At 53.0% G+C, this 20,957-nt stretch overlaps 1 protein-coding gene across 3 annotated transcripts; it reads right to left on the minus strand.

The window, feature by feature from the left end:
- Positions 1-1,207: 1,207 nt before the first annotated feature.
- On the minus strand, positions 1,208-18,288 carry AMOTL2 (angiomotin like 2). Of its 3 annotated transcripts, none has more exons than XM_079156033.1 (10): positions 18,084-18,286; positions 14,778-15,552; positions 11,826-12,141; positions 10,630-10,774; positions 10,191-10,283; positions 6,550-6,845; positions 5,156-5,466; positions 4,427-4,644; positions 3,716-3,895; positions 1,208-2,812 (listed from the first exon to the last, which is right to left on the minus strand). In XM_079156033.1, the coding sequence occupies exons 2-10, from the start codon at positions 15,488-15,490 to the stop codon at positions 2,754-2,756; spliced, it is 2,331 nt and encodes a 776-aa protein (XP_079012159.1). In that variant the 5' UTR covers positions 15,491-15,552; positions 18,084-18,286; the 3' UTR covers positions 1,208-2,753. The 3 variants fall into 3 exon arrangements, with proteins under 3 accessions (XP_079012159.1, XP_079012160.1, XP_079012161.1); XM_079156034.1 differs by lacking the exon at positions 18,084-18,286 and adding an exon at positions 17,433-18,068; XM_079156035.1 differs by lacking the exon at positions 3,716-3,895 and having other exon boundaries at positions 18,084-18,288.
- Positions 18,289-20,957: the final 2,669 nt, after the last annotated feature.

The raw sequence follows: 20,957 nt of genomic DNA on the forward strand, positions 1-20,957 counted from the left end.
GATTAGAGAGAGCAAGACAGGCCTCCACGTTGCTCAGGTGGCAGGAAGTAGGCTGGAGGGCTGGGTGATCACCCCATTTAGTAGGACCCATTGTCATCTGCAAAGTTCCTAGAAAAATCTTTGGAGGTTCTGAAGTCTTCCACCTGCTTGACTCCGTTCCTGTGGGTCCTGTGGGCAGGAAGGCTGGCATAGGGACACCTTCTCTAGGATCCCAGTTTGGTTACTCATCAACATGGCTGCAGAGTCCCCATACCTGTCTGAGGATACCTCACCATGACCATAGGGTAACTGGTCAGACTTCTCTCTGCCACAATTGGGAAGAGATGAGAATGATTTTCTTTTGAATCAAAACCATATACTTCCCTGGGCACTGGGAGCAAGTGATGTTACAGTGTAGGAAAGGTGCCCAAGAACGTGTCACACACTTGAACGTCCTCTGCACTTGTCCAGGCAGACAGCAGGCATGGTGTCTGGATACATGGATGGTCACAGACAAGACTCTGTGCTGAGTGGGAGAGAAGGTAGGAGTGGTGTAAGGAAAATGGCACCTTCGGAGATTCACTCTCACGATGTGGTCAAAGCTACCTGGGGAGGCTACCATCTGCCACACCCTCCTTTCCCTTCCAACTCTTTTTGGTACAGGGGATTGAATTCAGGAGCACTTAACTACTGAGTCCCATCCCAGCCCTTTTTGTATTTTTTAGAGACAGTCTCATCAAGTTGCTTAGGGGCTTGCTAAGTTGCAGAGACTGGCTTTGAACTCTTGATCCTCTTGCCTCAGCCTCCAGAGCTGCTGGGATTACAGGAGTGGACCACTGTGTCTGGCCCCTCGCAACATTGAGAACTTCCTCTGGAAGTCAACCATATCCTTATTCCAACTCTTCTTAAAGCAACTTCACAGAATTCCTAGGACTTGTCTTGAGACAGGACTATGACATGGGTGGACCCCAAAATTCCTTACCCCATTTCCTTCCATAGGTTTGAACACACCATTCTTCATAAATTTTTTTATTAAAATACTGTTACACCCAGTGGAATGCAGCAGCAATCCTGATACAGGGTGGCATAACAAAACAGCCATGTTTACACTTAAATATTTATGATAACTTAAACATATAGACACACATCACGGTCTTTGGCAGAAAATGTTCACAGCACAAAAAATACTTTAAAAGAAATACCAAATATTAATCCAAAATATATTAAGTTGTTTTTTTTTTTTTTCTTTTCGTGATATTTGTTGTTTCTCTCTCTTTTTTTTTTTTTCTCTTTTTCTTTTTGCTTTGTAAACAATGCACATGAACCAAATGTATTTTTCAGGGGTTGGGGAATTAAAAAAATATGCAATTGTCCAGCAAATGCAAATGTTTAAAAAGGTAACTTGGGGAACCATGGGAATGAAACAACACACGTAGAACTTAAAAACAAGAAGGAAAAAAAAAAAAAACCCACAAATATTCAAGAACTGAAAACAGTAAAGACAAAACTGCTAAACACCCACCAATTACTATTGGACTGAATTGGGGGACTTTTAAGACCAAAGTCAAAATCTCTGCTGCTGCAGGCTGCCATGCAGGACACTCCACCCTAATTCAAAGTATCTGGCCCTGCTGTGGGGCTGCGTATGGGTCACGTGAGGAGCCAGCCCCATGGGCGCCATTTTGTGACGTGGGCTCCAGGTAAAGTCACATCTTGTAGCTCACTGGCTAGTTTTCAACAGCACAGCTTCCTTTCCCAATCCCTCTGGGTGGGAACAACAAAGACATGAGAACAAGATAACTCCAGTTTCCTCAGAGAACTGGTGCTGGGTAGGGCCACCTTCATCCACAAGTGGGCATGGCAGATGTCCGTGTGTGGTGGCTCATTTCATCTGGCTCAGTTTATTATCAAACTGACAGGATGTCCCAGGGATAGGAGTTGTGGAGCCATTTCAAAAGGTTGGTGATGGGGATCCCATGGGCATTTCATACAGGGCTCAAGATGGAAGGACAGGCAGCCAATGTCCCATGAATCAACCAGCATGGAAATCCATGGGCCAAGAAGTTGAGAAGGAAGAACAACTGGGAAGCCAGTCAGAAGCTTCAGGACAGGGAAACACCACCCGTGAAGACAAATCTGAACCAGCATGCCTTGATTTTCTGTTCCACAAGAAAGGGAATTATTTACAAACCAGAAACCATCTCCCAGGTCACTCAAATGACCCCAACCTGCTCCATGTGAGGGGTGTGACTGTGGCTTCACATCCTCAACAGTCTCCCAGAGATTCAAGGTGTAGTGATTCCAAGATGACAGTGAAGAACTGAAGAGCAGATGAAGTTGGCTGGGACCACACTTAGCCAAAGAACATGACTGACTTGATTACTGAGCCAACACCCACGATGCCCATGGGCAGCTATCCTTGTCAATCAGCTCCCCAAACCAACATATCCCCTCTCCCTCCCTGCCTGAGTGCCAGATGGCAGGTGGCAGGTCAGAGTGGGCTCAGTTCCTTTCTGGGCTTTTAGTTGCTACCCCAGCTACAAGCCTTGGGTGGCAGACAGAAGCCGAATCCTTATTCTTCATGGGCAGGCAGGGAGCTAAGAAGCAGTCTTTCCAGGTGCTGGTCTCCTGCAGCTTCCTTCTCTGCTGTAGTGCCCCTTCCTGAGGGCATTGGTTGGGGAAAGTGGGAAGCAGCAGTTGAAGGGGGGCTGCTGGAATGGCCAAGGGCAGGGGAGGAGAGGGCACGGATGAGGGTCCTCAAGGCATCGCCTCCTTCAGATCAATATCTCCACCATGTCCGACAAATCCTGGACTCGGGATGTTGCTATAGAGTCTGGGGAGAGACAAGAACACAGGCACATGTTACCAGAATGCACTTTTATTTTTCATTTTTGAGATAGGGTCTTACAAAGTTGCTGAGGCTGGCCTCAAACTTGTGATCCTCCAGCCCTTCGGTCTCCTGAATAGCTAGGATTACAGGTGTGCACCATTGCACCCATCTCCCCTAGTAAATTTTGAAGACAGGATCTTACTTCACCAACTTTCCCCTACTCAGCTGGCTAAGTACCTGGGTTCCCATAAGCAGGCCAACCTAGAACAACCCTCTGCTGCTTCTCAGCTCTTGGCCCAGACCCCCAGCCTCCAATGGGGAAGTTGCCTTTGTTTCTAACTTTGAACTGTTGGAAGGCTTGGAGGGAGCCAGTGGACAGCCCTGCGGGAGGGAGGCTGCTGCATTCTTTCCATGCCTGTGGTTTTTTGAGATCATGAGGCACAGGCAAATATGCAAAGACTAATGTGGACAGAGAGCAAAAAAAAAAAAAAAAGGGCATGTTCTCAAGTTTCTCCTTCCTGGACTCTTTTTAAACAGTCTCCTAACTTGAGCATGCCCTCAGGATAACTTGCCAGGCTCCATTATCTTAGCTATTTGGATTGGCAATGAAATATGTCAGGAAAACTATGAAGGAGGAGATAGAGTGCTTTCTGTTCTGTGGCTTTCTTTTTGAATTTGGATCTGTCTCCCATCAGGGCTTCCGATCCCTCTACCCATGTAGCCAACAGCCCTGGCATTGACACTGAAGTGGGCCAGATGCCTCCTCACCTCTCACATGAAGGGCTTCCCATGGAGGGTGGATAATGACCAGGAAGGGTCTGGAGACAGGGCCTTGGTGTTCTAGTTCATACCCAGGGCACCCTCAGCCCTGCCCAGCACAGAAGCTGGGGACACATGGGGGCTCACCCAGAGAGGTGGTCTTCTGGCCACCGCCACTGCACCCTAGCAGGCCATCGGGCTCTGGTGCCAGGCAGGCAGAGGTGCTGTCCGGCAGGCCATCGGTCTGGGTGCTCCCATCTCTGCTCCCGTGTTTGGTGTGGGCCGGGAGGGGAGCTGCAGCCACTGTCTCCTCCAACGGTGCCCTGTCTGGGGGAAAGGCAGGAGATTGGTGGTTACTACCTGGTTTGTAGGAGGTAGCCCCTAGGAAGAACACCCCAAGTTAACAGGACCTCCTAGACATGGAAGTCGGTAATGAATTGCTCATGATTTGCAATAACTGATAAGACTCAATGTGAATGGGTTGGCTACCAGATGGTTTTGAGTGGTGGAAGCTTCCTTTGTAGAGTAAATCTTGAATTTCTGTGGTATCTGATTAAGAAGAGTGGAAGGGGTTTGTGTAGAACAAGCATCTGCACAGGAAGCTCTATTTTTATTGGATTGTTAAATCCTGGGGCTAAAGGTGATAGAATTCATGGAGAAGGGGGCTAATACCTTTCTTCATACTGGCAAGACAGCTGTGGGCTATAGGGTCTCTGGAGCCACAGTATAAACTAGTTCCCCTAGGAGGATTCAGAAGTCCTGGTTCTTATGAGCCTTGTTGCTAGGAGGAAAGGTCTGGCAACTTGTGTTTGGACAGGAGAAAAACCTCAATCTACCCCACCATCAGCCTCCGCTTACCTATAGTCAGTTGGGTGGGGGCATCTGCTTGTCGCTCACTTGATGAAAGTCCTTGCCAGACCTGGGTCCCAGCTGCTGCGGCCGCAAAGATAGATGGCACTGACTTGGCAGGCCGCAGGGAGCCCTGGGTGGCCTTGCCAGGGTCTTTCCTGGATCGTTGCTGAAGGACCTTGATCACAGCGTCCTTCTCCAGGATCTGGGCGTGGAGCACCTTTAACCTGAGGGGGGAAAGGTCATGCCCCCTCATCAGACCCGCAGTCCCGGTGCCTCCCTCCCTACAGCCATGGGACCCTCTCCTTTGCGTCAGGGACCTGGAGTGGGCCTGCAGATGCCATCACAGCTCTGTAATTTGACACTCTAAGCCCAGGCTCTGAAAACTAGCAGTATGTGAGGCCCTGGGCGCTTCTCACAAACAAACATGTCATCGGGGTGGGTCTAGATTTACTGAAGGCAGCAGTGGTATGACCATCTCTGTCCTAAAGGGCAGGTCCCCAGAGAGGGTGAGGAAGCTTAGAGCCTGGACGGTAGCCAGCACCTTCAAGGCCAGAGTCTCCTGGGTAGACCAAGAACCTGGTCGTGCCAAACACAGGGGTCAGCTTAGAAGCAGAAGGATCTGCTGAGCTGAGCGGGGACAGAGGCCTATTTACCAGGGATCAAGGACAGGGCAGAGACAGCCACCCCCACCCTCACCAGCACTGTGGTGCCCAAGCCCGGTCTGCAGTGCCGAACCTGCTTTCCATCTCCTGATGCCTGTGGCCACCTGCAAGCAGACCCTCGTTGAAGCTACTGCTGGGTGAGGGCTGGGGGGAGTGTCGGATGAGAGTAGTGTCACGCTGGGCAGCTGCGGTGGCAGCTGCGTCCATGGCAAACTGCCTCATGGCACGTTCCTCCAAATACTTCTGCTCCCACTTGGTCATGTCAGCCTCCAGGGCCAGGATCTGTTCCTCCTTCTCCCGCAGTTGTTCTGACAGTCGCAGGGCACTGAGTTCCGGGGAGCCACCACTACTGCTGCCGCCACTACTGGGGGTGCCTGTCTGTCTCTGCAGAGCAAGAAGCACCGTGGTCAAGGGTGGAAGTAGTGGTCTGGTAGTTCCTCATCCTCACATGAAGATGCCTACTTGTTTGAAGATGCCTACTACGTGTTTGTTCAGCCATGTACAACACAGAATCTACATGCTGCGTGTCCAGAGACAGGGTGGCACAGATCCCCACATACTTCCCCTGAATCCTGTGGCCCAGGACCATATAAACAATTCTCTAAACTAGGAACGGGACTACTATAAATAACCATACTGGTCGGCTATGGTGGCACACGCCTGTAATCCCAGAAGCTAGGGAGGCTGAGGCAGGAGGGTCATAGTTCAAAGTCAGCCTCAGCCACTTAGTGAGGCCCTAAGCAACTCAGCAAGACCCTGTCTCAAAATAAAACATAAAAAGTGTTGGGGATGTGGCTCAGTGGTTAAGTGCCCCTGGGTTCAATACCCATACTCCCCTCATCCCCCCAAAAAATATCATATTGGAGCTGGGCACAGCAGTGCCCACCTGTAATCCCAGCTACTTGGGAGACTGAGGCAAGAGGATGGCAAGTTTGAGATTGGCATGGGTAACTTAGTGAGATCCTGTCTCAAAGTTGAAAAACAAAAGGGGGGGGGGGTGAAAATGTATTATGGGGAAAAAATAGGGTGGCAGGTTTGGTTACCTACTTCTACAGGAAGGTTAAGGCTGGGAGTGGAGCCAAATCCATCTGATTTATATACAAGTCCAAAGTAGGGACAAAGACTTAGGACCTGGTAACCACCTTCCTTCAATCCTGGAGAGATAGATAAGAGCTGCCAGTCTGCTAAACCCAGGTTACTGATCGACTTTCTCTAGAGATCAAGGTTGCCAACTTTTGCTATTGCTGAGGACAAGAGTCCCCCAAGCCTGGGCTCAGGCCAAGTAGCAGAGCCTCTGCTAGGACAGGTGAGTGAGTAGCCACAGGGCAAGAAGGGTACACGGATCAGACACGGGTGCTTTCCCAGGGGGCTGAGGCTTGGATCGCAGCAGGGCTCCCACGGCAATCCCTGGGACCCGCCTCCTCAGATGCTGCCCCAACTCTGTTGGCTGCTTGTCTTCTGGCTCACCTGCTGTGCGCGCAGGGCCTTGAGTTCCTGCTCCAGGCGTGTCCGGAGACGCAGTTCCAGCTGCTCCCGCTTCTCGCAGGCGGCCTGCAGCTGCCCAAGCGCCTGCTGCAGCCGCTCCACCTTCTCCACGTAGGCCTGCTTCTTGCGCAGCTCCTCTTCGGCTCGCGCTGCGCGACCCTGAGCATTGCCCAGAGCCTGCTCCAGCAGCTCCGCTCGCCGCCGCTGGTCCTCAATGGCGCCGCGCAGCAGCGCCATCTCCCGCTCCAGCTTCTCCTGCTCCTGCTGCTGCTCGTAGCCTGGAGGGAGAAAGAAAGGGGCTTGGTCAGTGAAGGCAACCACCCTGGCTGGCCCCCACCCTCTTGACAATCCAAGGAGTTAGGTTCCGTGATGAACTTACAGGAGGACACTGAGGCTCGGATGAAGTCAGGAGTACACAGCACAGCCTGACTCCAAGACCCGGGTAGTAGGAACTAGGCTAGAATTGACTCTCTACTGGGACAGCCCCAAACACTGCACCTGTAGCAGGAGCCACAATTCACAATTTCCCTTGAGCCTCATGATAACTTGTGGTCTGGTGGTAGGAACTGTGATGCCCATGATGTCCTTTTACAAGTGAGAAAATGAAGGCTCTCGGGGACAGTGACATCATCATTATTCAGGAGGAAGGATGAAGAAAGAGACAAGAGAAGCACTATTTGCCGCCCCATGAACCAGGCACTCCAGCATCTTATTCCACTAACTTCTCCAGGCTTCCTAAGTAGGATGTGTGGTCCCCAACTTGGAGGGGAAGAAACAGAGGAGGGGGACTGGGCTGCCAGATGGGAAGCCAAGCTGCTCTGGCTCCAAAAGCCCAGGCTGTGGTGTGAGGCACTAGCCCTTGCAATGGGCCTCCCAAAGTGGGCTCCATCCAGGGTTCCTTCTGCAGATCTAGGTCTCACATTTCCTTCCATGGTCTGGGAACCTAGACATGGGCAATGGAGTGTTAACTCTGCAGTACACTGCAAATGTCTTTGGTTGAAAGATTTGTGTCTGTGGTTCCGGCTATCCTGACTTTCAATGGTGATTGAGGCCTGGGCTAGCTCAGAGTCCTCTAGCCAATGTTCTCAGCTTAAATCCCCTTCCATGCACTTGCTCCTTGGGAGTTTCAGTCTGGTCTCCAAGGAATGGGCGCTTAGCTTGCTGAAGAGCAGGAGGTGGGTGTTGCTATGGGGCTTGCCTAAAGAACCCAAAGTTTCTGTCTCTGGGACGGTGGAACTTTCTGCTGTTGTGGAATTATTCTATATTGTGCTATCCAAAGCAGTAGCCACTAGGTCACATGTGGCTAGTGAGCACTTGCAATGCAGCTAGTAAGATGGAGGAACTGGAGGTTTGATTTCATCTCATTTTAAAAATTTTAATCTTTTAGACACGTGTGGCTAAGGACTTGTCATATCAGACCCTCACTGCTCCTGGAAAGCAGAATGGAAGATTCATTGACTCAGGGCCCTGTGGCAGGACAAGGAAGGTGACAGAGTCAACCCAGGTCAGCTCCTGGTTCACTATAGGATTTTAAAGACTGAGCCCAGGTTGAAGGGTTTCATTCTTTGACTTGGAAAGAAAAGATGGAGAAGTCCAATGACATTGAAATCAAAGTGTTCATATTCTTAATGCCCAGTTGGTGGGGTGGGGCAGGCAGGTTTGGACTTGACATTGACAGTGCCCCTTTCTGTTTGGGTTCACAGAGCCCTATTACTTAGAGTTCACATAAGACCTGCCTTAGCATTTCTGGAGGTAGAACTCCATCCCATCTTACAGTCTGAGAACTTGTAACAGTGAGAAGACACGTGCCCAAGGGTCAGAACTAGCAGGAGGGCAGGGGTCGATCAGAGGGGTCAGAGGGACAGAGCTGCTAGCTGTATGGCTTGCTTGTGGTTAAAATGGCAATGACCACATTTTTGTCCTAGTGCTGTCTGACTGCCAAAAAGGTAGGTCAACCAGAGCCATCTTCCCCGAGAGCTCTGCACTGGCCCTCCAACCTGTGAAATGCCTAATGTGGGCCAAGAAAAGTTGCCTGTGCTCCTTAGTTAGCTCTGGGGTGCTGGAGCCTGCATGGGAAGTTTCCTACAGCCTCTAACCTTTAAGGTACCTGATGGGGGCTGGGAGGCTGGACCTTGGAGGCCACCTGGACCCTAAGAAAACCAAGGGCCTTGGGGAGGTCAGTTCCTGGGCATATCTGCAGCCAGACCAGGGACATGGAGGGGCCAGAGACATGCCTGCTAGGGGCCCCCACCTCCACTTCCCCGCCTCCTCCTGGGGCGAAGGGCGCCAGGCAGTGTGTTCAGGAGGGAGGGAGCGGTGGGGGGCGAGCCAGAGCGGAACAGCCCAGCGGCTCTGGAATGCCAGGCATCCAGGTCACCCGCGGCTATGAGATTAATGGCTCCAGCAAGAAGCCAAGAACAGCCTGGCGCTTGCTTGCTTGCTTGCTAGCTCCCAGGGGAGCGGAAACGCCTCCTGGCCTCCTGGCCTGCCCCCCCCATTGCATTGCTGGCTTCCAGAAACCGGCCTTTTTTTGGCTGAGCCAGGCCCCAAAAGCCAGCCCTCCCTTCCCTACAGGATACCCCTCATCTGCCTGGCCCTGCTGCTGGCACTCTCCAGATTCCCAAGGGCAACCCCCACTCATTTTTCTCCCTCCACTCCTCTCTAGGGAGACTTAGCCACTGCCACCTCCCTTTGCCTGCCTAAGGGAGCCAGTGTAGCCTAGCCGACCTCAACCCCCGCCAAACCCTGATGCCTTTGGTGGATTCTCTCACTTTCCTCCATGCACCTCCATGGGAGCCATTTAATGGATTTTTCATCTCTGGCTCTCTTTCCACCCCTGAGAACTTCAGGGACCCTCCCAGTTAGGCCTCCTGATCCAAGGACCTTCTGATCAGTCTCCTGTATCATGAACACTCCTGAATGTGTGGGAATCTGTTCCACCCTTAGGGTCATGGCTTCTCTCCTGCCTCCCTTTGCCAATTTCTGGGCCTGCTCCCATCCCTCGGCTAAACACCTGCCAGGTGCTTAGCTCAGTTCTGCTAATGAAAAAAATGAATGAATGAAGGGATGGATGGGCTAGTCAATGAACTCATCCACAATCAAGGATGCATGAACCTCCTCCTTTAGAGAGAAGCCTCAGAATTCCTTTAGCTTGCTGGCTGCCTTGCTATGGCTGGGCTCCACCATCTTCCTCAGCTCTCACATTCCCATCAAGCACCCCCAACCTTTCTGCTGCCTGAAACTCTCTGAAAAACTCTAGACTCTTTTCATTCTCCTTAATCCTACTGTGACCAGGGCAATCCTGCACCCACTACTGCCCAATGCAACCCTATTGCTGACCAACACTACAACCATGGTCAGTATCATAGCTCAGTAAATCACTACTTCCCAGTTTTCCCTCTTGGATCAGTTGACCTTCCCAATAAACAGAGAACCAGATCTGCTTCTTCTATGGAAGCCACCCCTCTCTCCCATTGGTCCAGTGGCATATAGTAGCCATTCAATAAATGTGTGCCTAGGGTACTGCTTTTGCAAGGGAAAGGGCCAACCCTCTCCATCCAGAGAGATCAGTGGTGCTATTGCCTGCATACCTGGGCAGGCTTCTTAGGGAAATCACTACTTACTCTGAGCAAGCAGCTTGGCCACCATATCCTGACTTCCCGCCTGGGCCTCCTGTGTCTTGCTTGCCAGGCGGCGGTTTGCCGACTCCAATCTCTCTGTTTCAAGTGAAGGAAAGATGTTTTAGTGTTAGGAGATGCTGCCTGCCTCGGGTTTTCCCTGGGGTTCTGTTATCTGTGAGGCTGCATCCTCCAAGCTGGGAATGGGCTCATAAGGACCAGCTTAGCTCAGGTTCCAATGAGAAGGGAGCACCCTCTCAGGGGTCATGATCTGGTCCACATGGTGAGAATTCCAAGACCCAGAACACAGAGACAAGGATCTCTCCTTAAAGACAAGTAGCTCCCCAAGAGTCTTGGCCTGCCACTCACGCTCGCAAAGAACAGAGATTATGAAGGCTCCTGGCACAGAGGGTCCAAAGCTCTGCAGACTCTCCCCAGCCCTCACCTCTAAGGTCGCGGTTGAAATCCTGTAGCCGCCTCATTTCACTGTCCATCTTGTTCCGCATGGTCTTCTCCAGGGCCTCACGCTTGGAAGAGGCCCTCGTCAAACTCTCATGAGCCTCTGAGAGCTGCTGGATTTCACTTTCCAGCTGCAAAGGGACAGACAGCAAGCTGAAGGAAGGGGAGGGATCCCAGGAATGATCCCAGGCTGGAGAGTGACAGCACTCTCCAGAAAAGGGAAGAGGGGCTGGGGATATAGCTCATTTGGTAGAGTGCTTGCCTCGAATGCACGAGGTCCCGGTTCAATCCTACCACCACCACTGCACACACACAAAACAGGGAGAGATGAGAGGGCAAAGAACAAGACTCCAGGTGGCTCTGGTGGGATGGCCAGAAGCCTGCAGCCTCCAGAGGTGGACCGAACTGCTGGGACCACAGTAGGGTCCCATCTGCTGCTAAGGACCGGAGGCTGAATGAACCCAGCTTTTCTGTGCCCAACATCCAGAAAGAAGCATTTTACTTTCAGCTAGCATCTGCTAAGAAATCTGAGTGGAGGGTCAGGAGTGGGCATGTTCTGGGTGGTTCAACAGGACACCAAAGTATAGTCACAGGAGCCTGAGGTCATCTGTTAAAACTGAACTTTGGTGCATAGTGGTAAACATCTGCTAAAGAAGGGACACCAGACCAGAGCCTGAGTTGCCTCTGCCTGGAATATCTGCCCCTGAAGTGGCCCCGTCCAAGCCAAGGGCTAGCCTGGCCCGGGCTGCCCCTCCCACTTGGCTGCCACAGGTCCCGCACGTGTTCCTAGCTGGCTTGCCATGCCAACAAGTCGCTTTTTTTCCCAAGAGGAGGGGCCTTCTCTTTGGCCTAGAACAGACTGGCTGTTGTGTGGGGGACACAAAGGGCTCTCTGTGGGCGGTGTCTGCAGGAGGGGTGTGTGCAGGGCAAGGGTGCGAGGGTGCAGGGGCTGAATGAGCTCTTTCTAACTGCGGCTGGACAGCAACTGCTCATGCGCCAGGCCTGCAGGCTGTTCCCCAGCTGTCTGGAGTCAGCTTGGGAGGGTGCATGAGGAGTGAAATGGGAGGGGGAGGATGGAAGCTGGGGAGGATGGAAGTTGGTGAGAAATCCCGCCAGGCTCTCTGGATCCTCCCTGCCTACCTACTCCCCAGCCAGACCCCCAAGGTCCCCGTCAGGGCCTACCTTCTCGATGCGGCCTGCCTTTTCTGCTGAGCTCTCCAGCTCTCTCTGCAGCCTCTCGTTGTCCCTCTGCAGCTTGGCATTCTCCCTCAGCACAGCCTCCATCTGGGCCAGGTGGGCACTGCCCAAGGTGGCTGAGGAGGCCTGGGCACTTGCTGGCCCCCCCACCCCAGGTGGATTGAGGGAGCCCAAGGGGCCATGACCAAGGGCGGCTGGATTTGGGGGTGGGGGTGGGGCATGCTCCTGGGGCTGCTGCAGGTACTGGTACTGCTGCTGCTGCTGCTGGAGGAACACAGGAGGCACCTGGGCCTGCAGGATCCTGGGGAACAGAAGAGACGGTGCTCAGAGACTATAGCTCTATTAATAAACGACCAATACGACTGCTGATCATTACACAGCCTCCCCAGTGTGGGCAGAAACCAGTAGGTAAGGCTTTTTCCAAATGGTGTCTGCCTGAGACTCTCAAGAGCCAGAAAGGAGGGCTGAAGGGGATTAATGCAGGATGCTTTCTCGTGTCCTGCCTCACTGAGGTCAGGGCCTTGGGGATCAGCCTAAGCAATCCTGGATCTCCTAAGCAACTAGTGCTTAAGCGAGGCACCATTTAAAAAAATGCAACCTAGATCCTTCTAGTCTATAGAGGTTCTTTTTTGGGGGTCTGGAGGCCACAGTGATCATGACTGAGCATGTAGCCTTTTGGACCCTGGAACCACTTTGTGGTGGGTCCCAGCAGCTATCCTGTGTCTGTTATAAGCTGCCAGTTTCAGGACTGCCAAAGCAGCACATTCAAGTTTTCTATTTTAGGGCCTATAACACATACACCCACCACCCCTGTAAACACTGAAATATTTTTAGAAGACTTCAATTAATGGTCAGAGCAAGACAGATTGCAGGATAAGAACCTGAGGAATAGATGATCAAATCCCAGCTCCTGCCATTTGACCCTTGGCAAATGCCTCTACCGCATGGGGGCCATTCCTCTACTAATCACGAGGGGCTCCAGGCCCAAAGGTAAGGCCTGCAGAGTGCTGGGCCAAAGGCAGGTACTCCCATAATGGTGGCTCATTTCTACCTCTCCTAGGAGGGACCTCAGCTTACTCAGTTTAAAGAATGAGGGGCCATTTCTGGACTAGTACGGTGGGTGAGCTCAGGGGACAATGCTGTACTGGCCTCTGGCACTGGTGTAATATCACCCTCAGGGCTCTATGTTGAGGGGAGGAATAAAAAGCCAGGTGATCTTTCTAGAGCTTTATGATACCAACTGACACAACTCCTTCAGTTTCACAAAGACTTTTCCAAATATCCGAAAGCCCCACACAAACTGAAATCTACCTCAGTTCATCCCCTCAGTCCTCACGCTCAGCCCTACAGCCTATGGCTCCCCCCTAGGCTAAAGATCAGGACCCAACTCCCCAGAAATAATCTCCATCTGATCAGCTAAAAGGAGAAGTAGCAGGTGCATTTCTCTCACTACCTAAAGTAGGGCTTCCAGTGAGAGTTGGACAGAGGGTCTCCACTATGAAGCCCAAATTCTCTTCGCTGTTACATGTGGCCAGTTCTCAAGGTGGTTTCAGAGCTTGCTACCCTCTGCACTGGGCAGGGTAGACACATTCTTTAGGGATGACTTAGCTCCAAGAAAGAATAGTCTTCTTTGCCTTCACGCTTGCTTCCCCTGCCCCTTGCCCTTCCCCTCCCCCTCTTTTTGTTCTCCTGCAAATAGTCAATTTCCTTGCCCGAGATATTATCTTTTCCTGACAGGGTTCAATAGGGCTGGTCCAAAAGAAGAGACCTCGACTCAGCTTCCGAAACGCTTCCTGATCAGTCCTGAGAAGGGAGATAAGGTGGGAGTCTGGATCGGGTGGAGGCTGGAGAGAAACCAAGGGGCTCCCTCCATACCAGCAACATCACGTCAGTCACTCATTTCTCAAGAGCAAGGAAAGGCATCTTTGCCAGGAAAGGCCAAATGGTGGGAAAGGGGGTGACTAAATGAAGACTCAGCAAGAATGAAGAGAGAACCAGACTTGGGCCTTGAGCCACTGGAGGAAGGAAGTTTGCTAATCCATAGGGTCCCTATGATGGGGTACCTGGACCCTTCTGGGTGAAGACGCAGCAATGACGGCTGGCTTCTCAGAACCAGGTGAGATGACCAAGGCAGGGCCTTCTATCTAGAACCTGTATTTTTGTAATTATCTGGCTTCCTGCCTCCCCTGGTCTCCCTGCTTCCATTCTGGCCCTTATAATCTACTCTTTGCATGCAGTCATTTATTACCCATGTGCGTGCTTTTTAAAGAGAAATCAGATCACATCTTCTAATGGTCTCTCTTCACACTCAAAATCAAACTCCAAGTTGCTACCCTGACCTAGCAGCCTCTCCTGAGCCAACACAAAAAGGGGCTCACTTGGGCCCAGCATCCTCTCCCACTATAGGTTGTAGGCATAAGGAAAAAAAATGGAAATGAAAAACAGACAGGACAGCTGACAGGGAGGTCTCTAAGGTGGCCACCTGGTTCTTGTAACCTCATTAGGAGCTCCTCCCAATAACTGTAGCAAGCATGCTTCTAAAACACCTTCAGGGGATGTCTTACTTTTCTGCTTAATTTGGGGACAGTTCAGCAATGATTGCCAACTCTGTCTTTGGGAAATTCTTTCTGAAATCTCACCTTTAACCCCTCCTACAATTCAAATCCTCTGGGGGGGCCTACTTACTTGAATGCTACAGCTAAGCAGGTGTCTACCTCTGAGACTAAGCAAGGATGCTGTAAACTTCTTATGTGACCTTGGCTAAGTTCCCCTTTCCTCCAGCCACTGGCTCTCCCTTCTCAGGAAAGGGTTAGACCAGGCAGCCTCTGGAGCTGGGGTGGATGGGGAATATTGCCAACTCAGACCCAAGGTGTGATCTTGAGACTCTCCAGCCTGGAAGAAAGCCAAGATTTGAAGGATCATGATGGGGGCTGTTACCTGACTTCCGCATGCTGGAAGTGTGGGCTGTTGCGGGCGCGGTACCTCGGGTCCGTGACAGCAGTGGTGTCATGGGTGAGTACAACATGTGGGTACTGAGGTGGGGGCCCCCGGGCCTCTGGGCCCTCAGCAGGGGAGCCCCGTGGCGGGGGACCCTGCTGGCTGCGGGCCAGCTGTGGGAAGCTGTGGGAGGAGCTCATGTGGCTGGGGGCCCGGGCACCGTTCCTCTCCAGGGACAGCTGCAGGAGCCTCTCACTCAGGGAGCGGACGTGCCCATGCCGCAGCTCCCGCAGAGCTTCATCCTGCCGCCGGGTGCCTCCTGGGGCCCCTCGAGGATCCCGGTCCCCGACCTGTGGCCGGGACCCCGCCTGCTGGGCTGCATAGTACTGAGAGTGGGCTTTGGCCTCCTCATAGGTGGGCAGCTCTTCGCCCTTGCTGGGCTGGGAGCACAGCCGGTAGAAGGTGTTCTCTGCCAGATGGGCCTCACCACCCTGGTGCTCCTGGCCCTGGGGCTCCTGCCTGGTGGCCTGCTGAAGCACCTGATTGTCCTCAGGTGCCAAGATCTCCAGGGAGCCCCCAGCTGCAGCCCCACCCCGCAGGGCCTGCTGTTGTATGGCCAGCAGCGTGCGCGTCTCAGCCAGGTTGCCGTAGCGCAGCTGCTCCTGGATGAGGCGGTGCAGGACCGTCCCTGAGGAATCTTCCAGCGTCCTCATGTTTCTTTGGCTTGCACACACCTGCCTAGACAATGGCCAGCAGGCAGCTGGCCCCAGAGCACCTGGCGAGAGAGACAGAAGAGCATTCAGTGGGAGCATGTGAGAAAGGGGAGGGTTTTTCATTATGGCAGGTTGAAAGCACAATGGTAAAGACAGAAGCTGGAATGGGCAGGTTTCATGCAAGCTTGGGTTCAAGTGCTAAGGCTGCCACCTATGGATTAAAGCAAGTCACCAAACTAACCCCTGGGCCCAGTTTCTTCTGGTACACTGTAAATCCTTGGCAACATCATCAGTGTAACGATATTCATGAAGACTTATTAAGCCTAGAGAATATAACAGAAATCCACAGGGTAATCTAATAAGAACCTCGGTTCCTCGGTCAGGGGCCCATCAAACAGTCTGATGGGCAATTCCAGGTAGATCTAACCACTGAGCTGTCCAGGTCAGGGGGAAATAGGGGCCCTAGTTATTGACAAATGATTAATAAATTGCACATGGCTCAGTGGAAGCCTTAGGCAAACAGCGACAAGGACCCTCTAGAATGAAGATGTCTGTCTGAGTCCAGCTGTCACGATCTACTACCCTCTATCCATTCCCAGCCATCTACCCTCTTCTCTCACTCTCCCTGAACCAGAGAGGTCCTAGGACAGGCTCCAGGCTCTGCTTCACCAAGGGCTGCTGATAAAATTAATCTTGGACTCCTCCTCACAGATGACCTTGGCAGTCTATAGGTAGTTCTTTAAGGTTAAGGAGGAAGAGGGAAAACCTGCATCTAGACCGGAGAACAAAGGATGGGGGGAAAAAAGGCTACAGAACAATAGGACAATGGTTTTGTGAGGCCCAACAGGGCTACCCAGCAAGGTTAGCAGGGTGTTCACCTGCTTACAGTAACTGCATGGGAGTCAGGGTTAAGAAAGAATGGCATGGTGTCTTTGATTTTATGATTATTCCCTCCCAATTTGGAACTTGGAAAAGCCCCCATTGGTCCTCTAGGGACACAGGGAATGAGCACTCAGTATTTTTGTTGACCTCAGTAACGATAACTGCGCCAGCTGGAGAGGGAAAGGGAAAGGAAGCTCTTTGTTACAGGAACCTGGGGCTGCAGACCGAGTCTAAAATCTGGGGAGATCGTATCCAAGGAAGGTGTTCCCTTCTGAGCCTGGGCTCCTCGTGGCTGCCTCCCTCACACCGCTTCCTTTCCACAGACTCCTCCAACACAAACCTCCAAACTGGGATTCAGAGAAAACCAAATAAACTCTGCACGGCCACAGGTACTGTGAAAGGGGGTGGGGGACCGAGAAATTTAGACTCTCCTCTGCCATAAAACCAGCTCCAGTGCCCTGCCTGTTTGGACTTGGCAGAACAGTCATTCACTCCTCCACTCCAGGACTCCAGCTGCCTAGAGCTGGAAGGGGGACATGAGTCTGGGGGACACCTAGGTACATGCTTCCTGGCAGCCAACCCTCCTCCCCTGATGATAAAGCTCCAGAATTACCAGAGGCAAAACAAGCAAACGGGAGTCAGTTCGCATGGCGTTTCGTCTACCCGGCATTTCCTAAGTTAATCACTATCTGAGCTGACCCCGGCTGAGAAGGATGGGGAGCGGCAAGAAAGAATGCAGAACCTTCCCCACAGATTCCAGGCGTGCCAACAATGTGCCTGGACTGGACGCAAAGAAAATCTCCGAGGCCTCTTATCGCAAATATGCCCCTGAAATGCACAACCTTTCAGATATCTAAAAGCTCAGCTCTTATTAAAACCTGCTTCCCTTACCCGGGCCTTGCACACCTGCGGTGCTTGAGCGCTGCGCTCTCGGAAAACCGCCTTTCAAAGCAAGCACGCATCTGCAAGCCTTTGCCTGGATTCACTCTAGCCAAAGGAACCAAAACTACAGCCTCTAAACCAGATCGCACCCCAGCCAGGGCTCCCAACCTACCCCGACCCTAGGGGACCACAAGCACCGGTAGCCGCCAGTGAGCCTAGGGCGAACGGGCGAGAGGAGTCCGCAGCCAGGAGAGGTCTTTAAGCGTCGCGGGTCCGCCTCCCTTCCTCCCTACCCAGTCCTCTTTGTTTTCCAAATACTCCAGCGCTGACGTCACCGGGCTGGACAGCAGACTGCATTCTTTCTAAGTGAGAGCCAGTTCGTGGCTCCAAAGAGGATTTTCCAAGGAAGACAAAGAGGAATTCTTGGGCTAGTTGGGGGCAGACACCTGTACCACTCACCTAACCAAATCGGCTGCCAAGGCCTTGCACCCCGATCTCCAAGAGGCGCTTGCAACCTCGTTCCGCACCCCCCACACCGGACCTCCAACCCGAAATAGCGACCCCGCGCTCTCCAGAATCTGCTCCCTCCTCCAGCCCCAAGGGATCCTCGCACCTTCAAGAGATCCCACCCACCCAGCCAAAGTGCATGGCGCGGCGCTCTCCAGGTGTAGCTGCTCTTGCCGGGCTTTGCGGGTTGCCCCGAAAGGGCGCCTTGAGGACGCCGGGTCCCCAGAGCTCCGGTTCCCGGAAAAGGCCGGGCTGCACCCGTACTCTGGCTCGCTCGGCCGGCCCCGCGCGCTCTCTGGAAGCACCCAGCGGCCTTCCTTACCTCTGAGACCCTCTGGTGCCCGCCGCAATCAGAACAGACGTGCCAGCCGGTCTCCGCTCGGCTCGACAGCGGAGGTGCGCACTCGCCGGTGGCGCCGACACTCTGGCCGCTCGGGCCCCAGCGCGCAGCCCCTGGGTCTGCCCGCGCTGGAGGCGGCTGCTATGCCAGGAATGTGAGAGTTTCAGGTTCCCCCTCGGGATCAAAGCGAACCACAAATAACCTCTCAGCGCGCCGCCCTCCTCCGCCCTCCGCCTCCTCCCGCTCCCCCTCCCGGCCCCCGCCTTCCTCCGGGGAGGCGGCGCTGCGGGCTGGGCGCAGGGCTGGGCGCAGGGCTGGCCGCTGAGCTCCGCTCCCCCGACGCCCGGGCCGCGCCGCCGCGCTCTGCCCCCTCCCCCTGCTCTGCAGTCTGAGCTGCTGGGGACGATTTAATCCAACTCGGCCCATCACCGCCTCCACTCCGTCGGCGCCTTGCGCCCATCCGTCATCCCTAAAGCCCTCGGCTGGAAGTCACGCAGGGATGTGCATCGCGAACCCCGGGGTTGCTGCGGGAGGGGTGCTCCGACCTTGTGTTGGGGGTTGGCCTACAAAGATGTTCACTTCTGGCCCAGTTGGACCCTGCCGGGGCGAAGAGATGATTCTGCTTCGAGTGGCGAGCATATACCCAACCCCCACTGTTTTCACCCCCCGCGGCAACCTTTGAATTGCACTTTTATTGTTTACAAACACCTTGGCCAGTTCTTAGGACCTGTCTGCCCAGGAAGTGTGAATCTGAGTTGAGAAATCCGGTGAATTTGAGCCACCTACCCAACTGAATCACCCTCCGTTGGGCATTCTGTCCAACTCTTCCCCAAAGTAGCAATTGGCGCCCCTTCAAGCATGCCACCACCCTCCCAGTTACCATGTGAGTTATTTTATCATCCTCCTCATAAGTGAGGAAACCAAGGCCCAGAGAGGTTAAACATCTTACCTAGGGTCACACAGAGATTAATTGATGAAGCCAGCTCTTTTCCTCGGCCACTGGAATCAGGATTCGCTAGACAACAAGGCAGGCCCTGATAAATCCTTCTCTCTCCACCTACCCTCTCCCTGTTCCAGTCTCTTCTTTCTTCTTTCACCTCTTTGCACACCACTGCTGGCCAGGGACCCTCCCTTGTGCCCACTTCTTTGACTCCTGCCATTTTCCCTATACGTGGAAGTTTCTTTGCCCCCAGCCTCTTCCTCCCCTACATGATCATCATGCTGTGAGGTGGAAAACCCCTTCTTCCCAAAGCTGTTCTGACACCCTTTGGGTCACACACACCTTCCTCCCTGCCTCCACAGCTCCTCCGGCTATTCCTGAGTCCTGACCACAGGTTCTTGGAGGTGGTGGTATGACAGTCCCAGGCCACCAGGAGAGTCCGGGCTGATTTCAGCCCCTGGTTGGGCCCTCCCTTCCTCCCCTCATCATAGAGTGTGCAGTTCCCAGACTTTGCTGGAGGGACAAGGAAACTTTGCAAGCTCAGTAGCCAGGGACATTGTTAATTTTTAATAAAAAGTGTGTGGGGAGGTGTGGTTTACTTGGAAGCCAAATATTGCATTTCGAATAGTGATTTGAATCTGAGACAAATGAAAAAATGGGTCACTTATGCCAAATTTACAAAAAGAAGTTATCACCAATACACCACTGTCCTAACTAGATACAGTAGGTAGGAATCTTAAAAATGAGAAGGAAGAGACATGGGTTCCCACGAGTCCTCACCTTGTGGATAGCATTCTTCTTGGAACCACTTGGTGGAGGTATGAATGAGAGTGGGTGTAGGTATGTGAACTCTGGCATTGCAAAACCAGGGCAAAAGCCACATGGAACAGTCCTGTCTTTCAGGGACTTTCAGGAGACACTTAACAAAATGCGTGACAAATGTTCCTCAGATGGTTGCAGAAAGGGGCAGTTCAGGGCACAAGGGCTCAAGGAGGTACATCTGCAAGCTTGCTGCAGACCAAGATGGCCCTCATAACTGCTCACCGTTGTGTCCCAGAGGGGCGGGAAGGCTAGGGGGATCCCAAAACCTAAATGGGAAATTCGTAAACATTTTTCTTCTTTTCTCCTTTCTGCAAGGAGAATGAAGGGCAGGGCCGCTCAGGCAGGGCAGGCCAGGGGCCTCAGTGGAACTTGCCTGAGCTGACAGCCACACCTGGCTCTTCAGGGTGGTTGGGTGAGAAGGTGACCACAGTTCAAATGTGCCTGAAGCAGATGGGCACAGGTGGGCACTGGCTGGCCGGCCTGCTTGCATATAAATCTTTGCTGACAGCAGAAGAGGAACAGGGTTTTCTTCCTCACCTGTGTCTCTAGGCCTGCCTTGCCCCTCCTCCACGCCTCCCCCCTCCCAATCCGCAGGTAATGATTCTTCCCAGATGACAGTGTGGCTGGCTTTGTCTGGAATCCTGCCCAGGAAAGATGCAGAGGTGACCCAGTTCTCAGAGTAAGCCAGTCTCCAGGCCTCTGCTCTGCAGAAGGCAGTTCGCAGGGGCGTGGCTGTATCATAGGTGTGTACCGGGCTTTGCAAGAGATCCAGGCATCCACACCCTCATTAGCCTGGGTCTGTGCCTGCGATAGAACCTCAGTCCTGCCCTGCAGTTGCATCTCGCTGCACCTGACAGAAATATTAAGGAGGTTTTTATGGGACCCCATTCCTTTAGCAGCCCACTTCCGTGGAGCTGAGAAGGGACCCGTCCCTCTCATTTTCCAAATGGTTGATTGGGGGGGGGGGTTCAGGGCCTCAGTGACAACATCAAAGAAGATGGTTAGCTGTGAAATTCCTCTTTCCAGACTCCCCTGGACACTCCCTTTGACAGGTTATGGGAACAGGAAACCTATCAGAATCTGGGGCAGGAAGC

Source organism: Sciurus vulgaris (genome assembly GCF_902686455.1).
Source record: "Sciurus vulgaris genome assembly, chromosome: 10".
Lineage (NCBI taxonomy): Eukaryota > Metazoa > Chordata > Mammalia > Rodentia > Sciuridae > Sciurus > Sciurus vulgaris.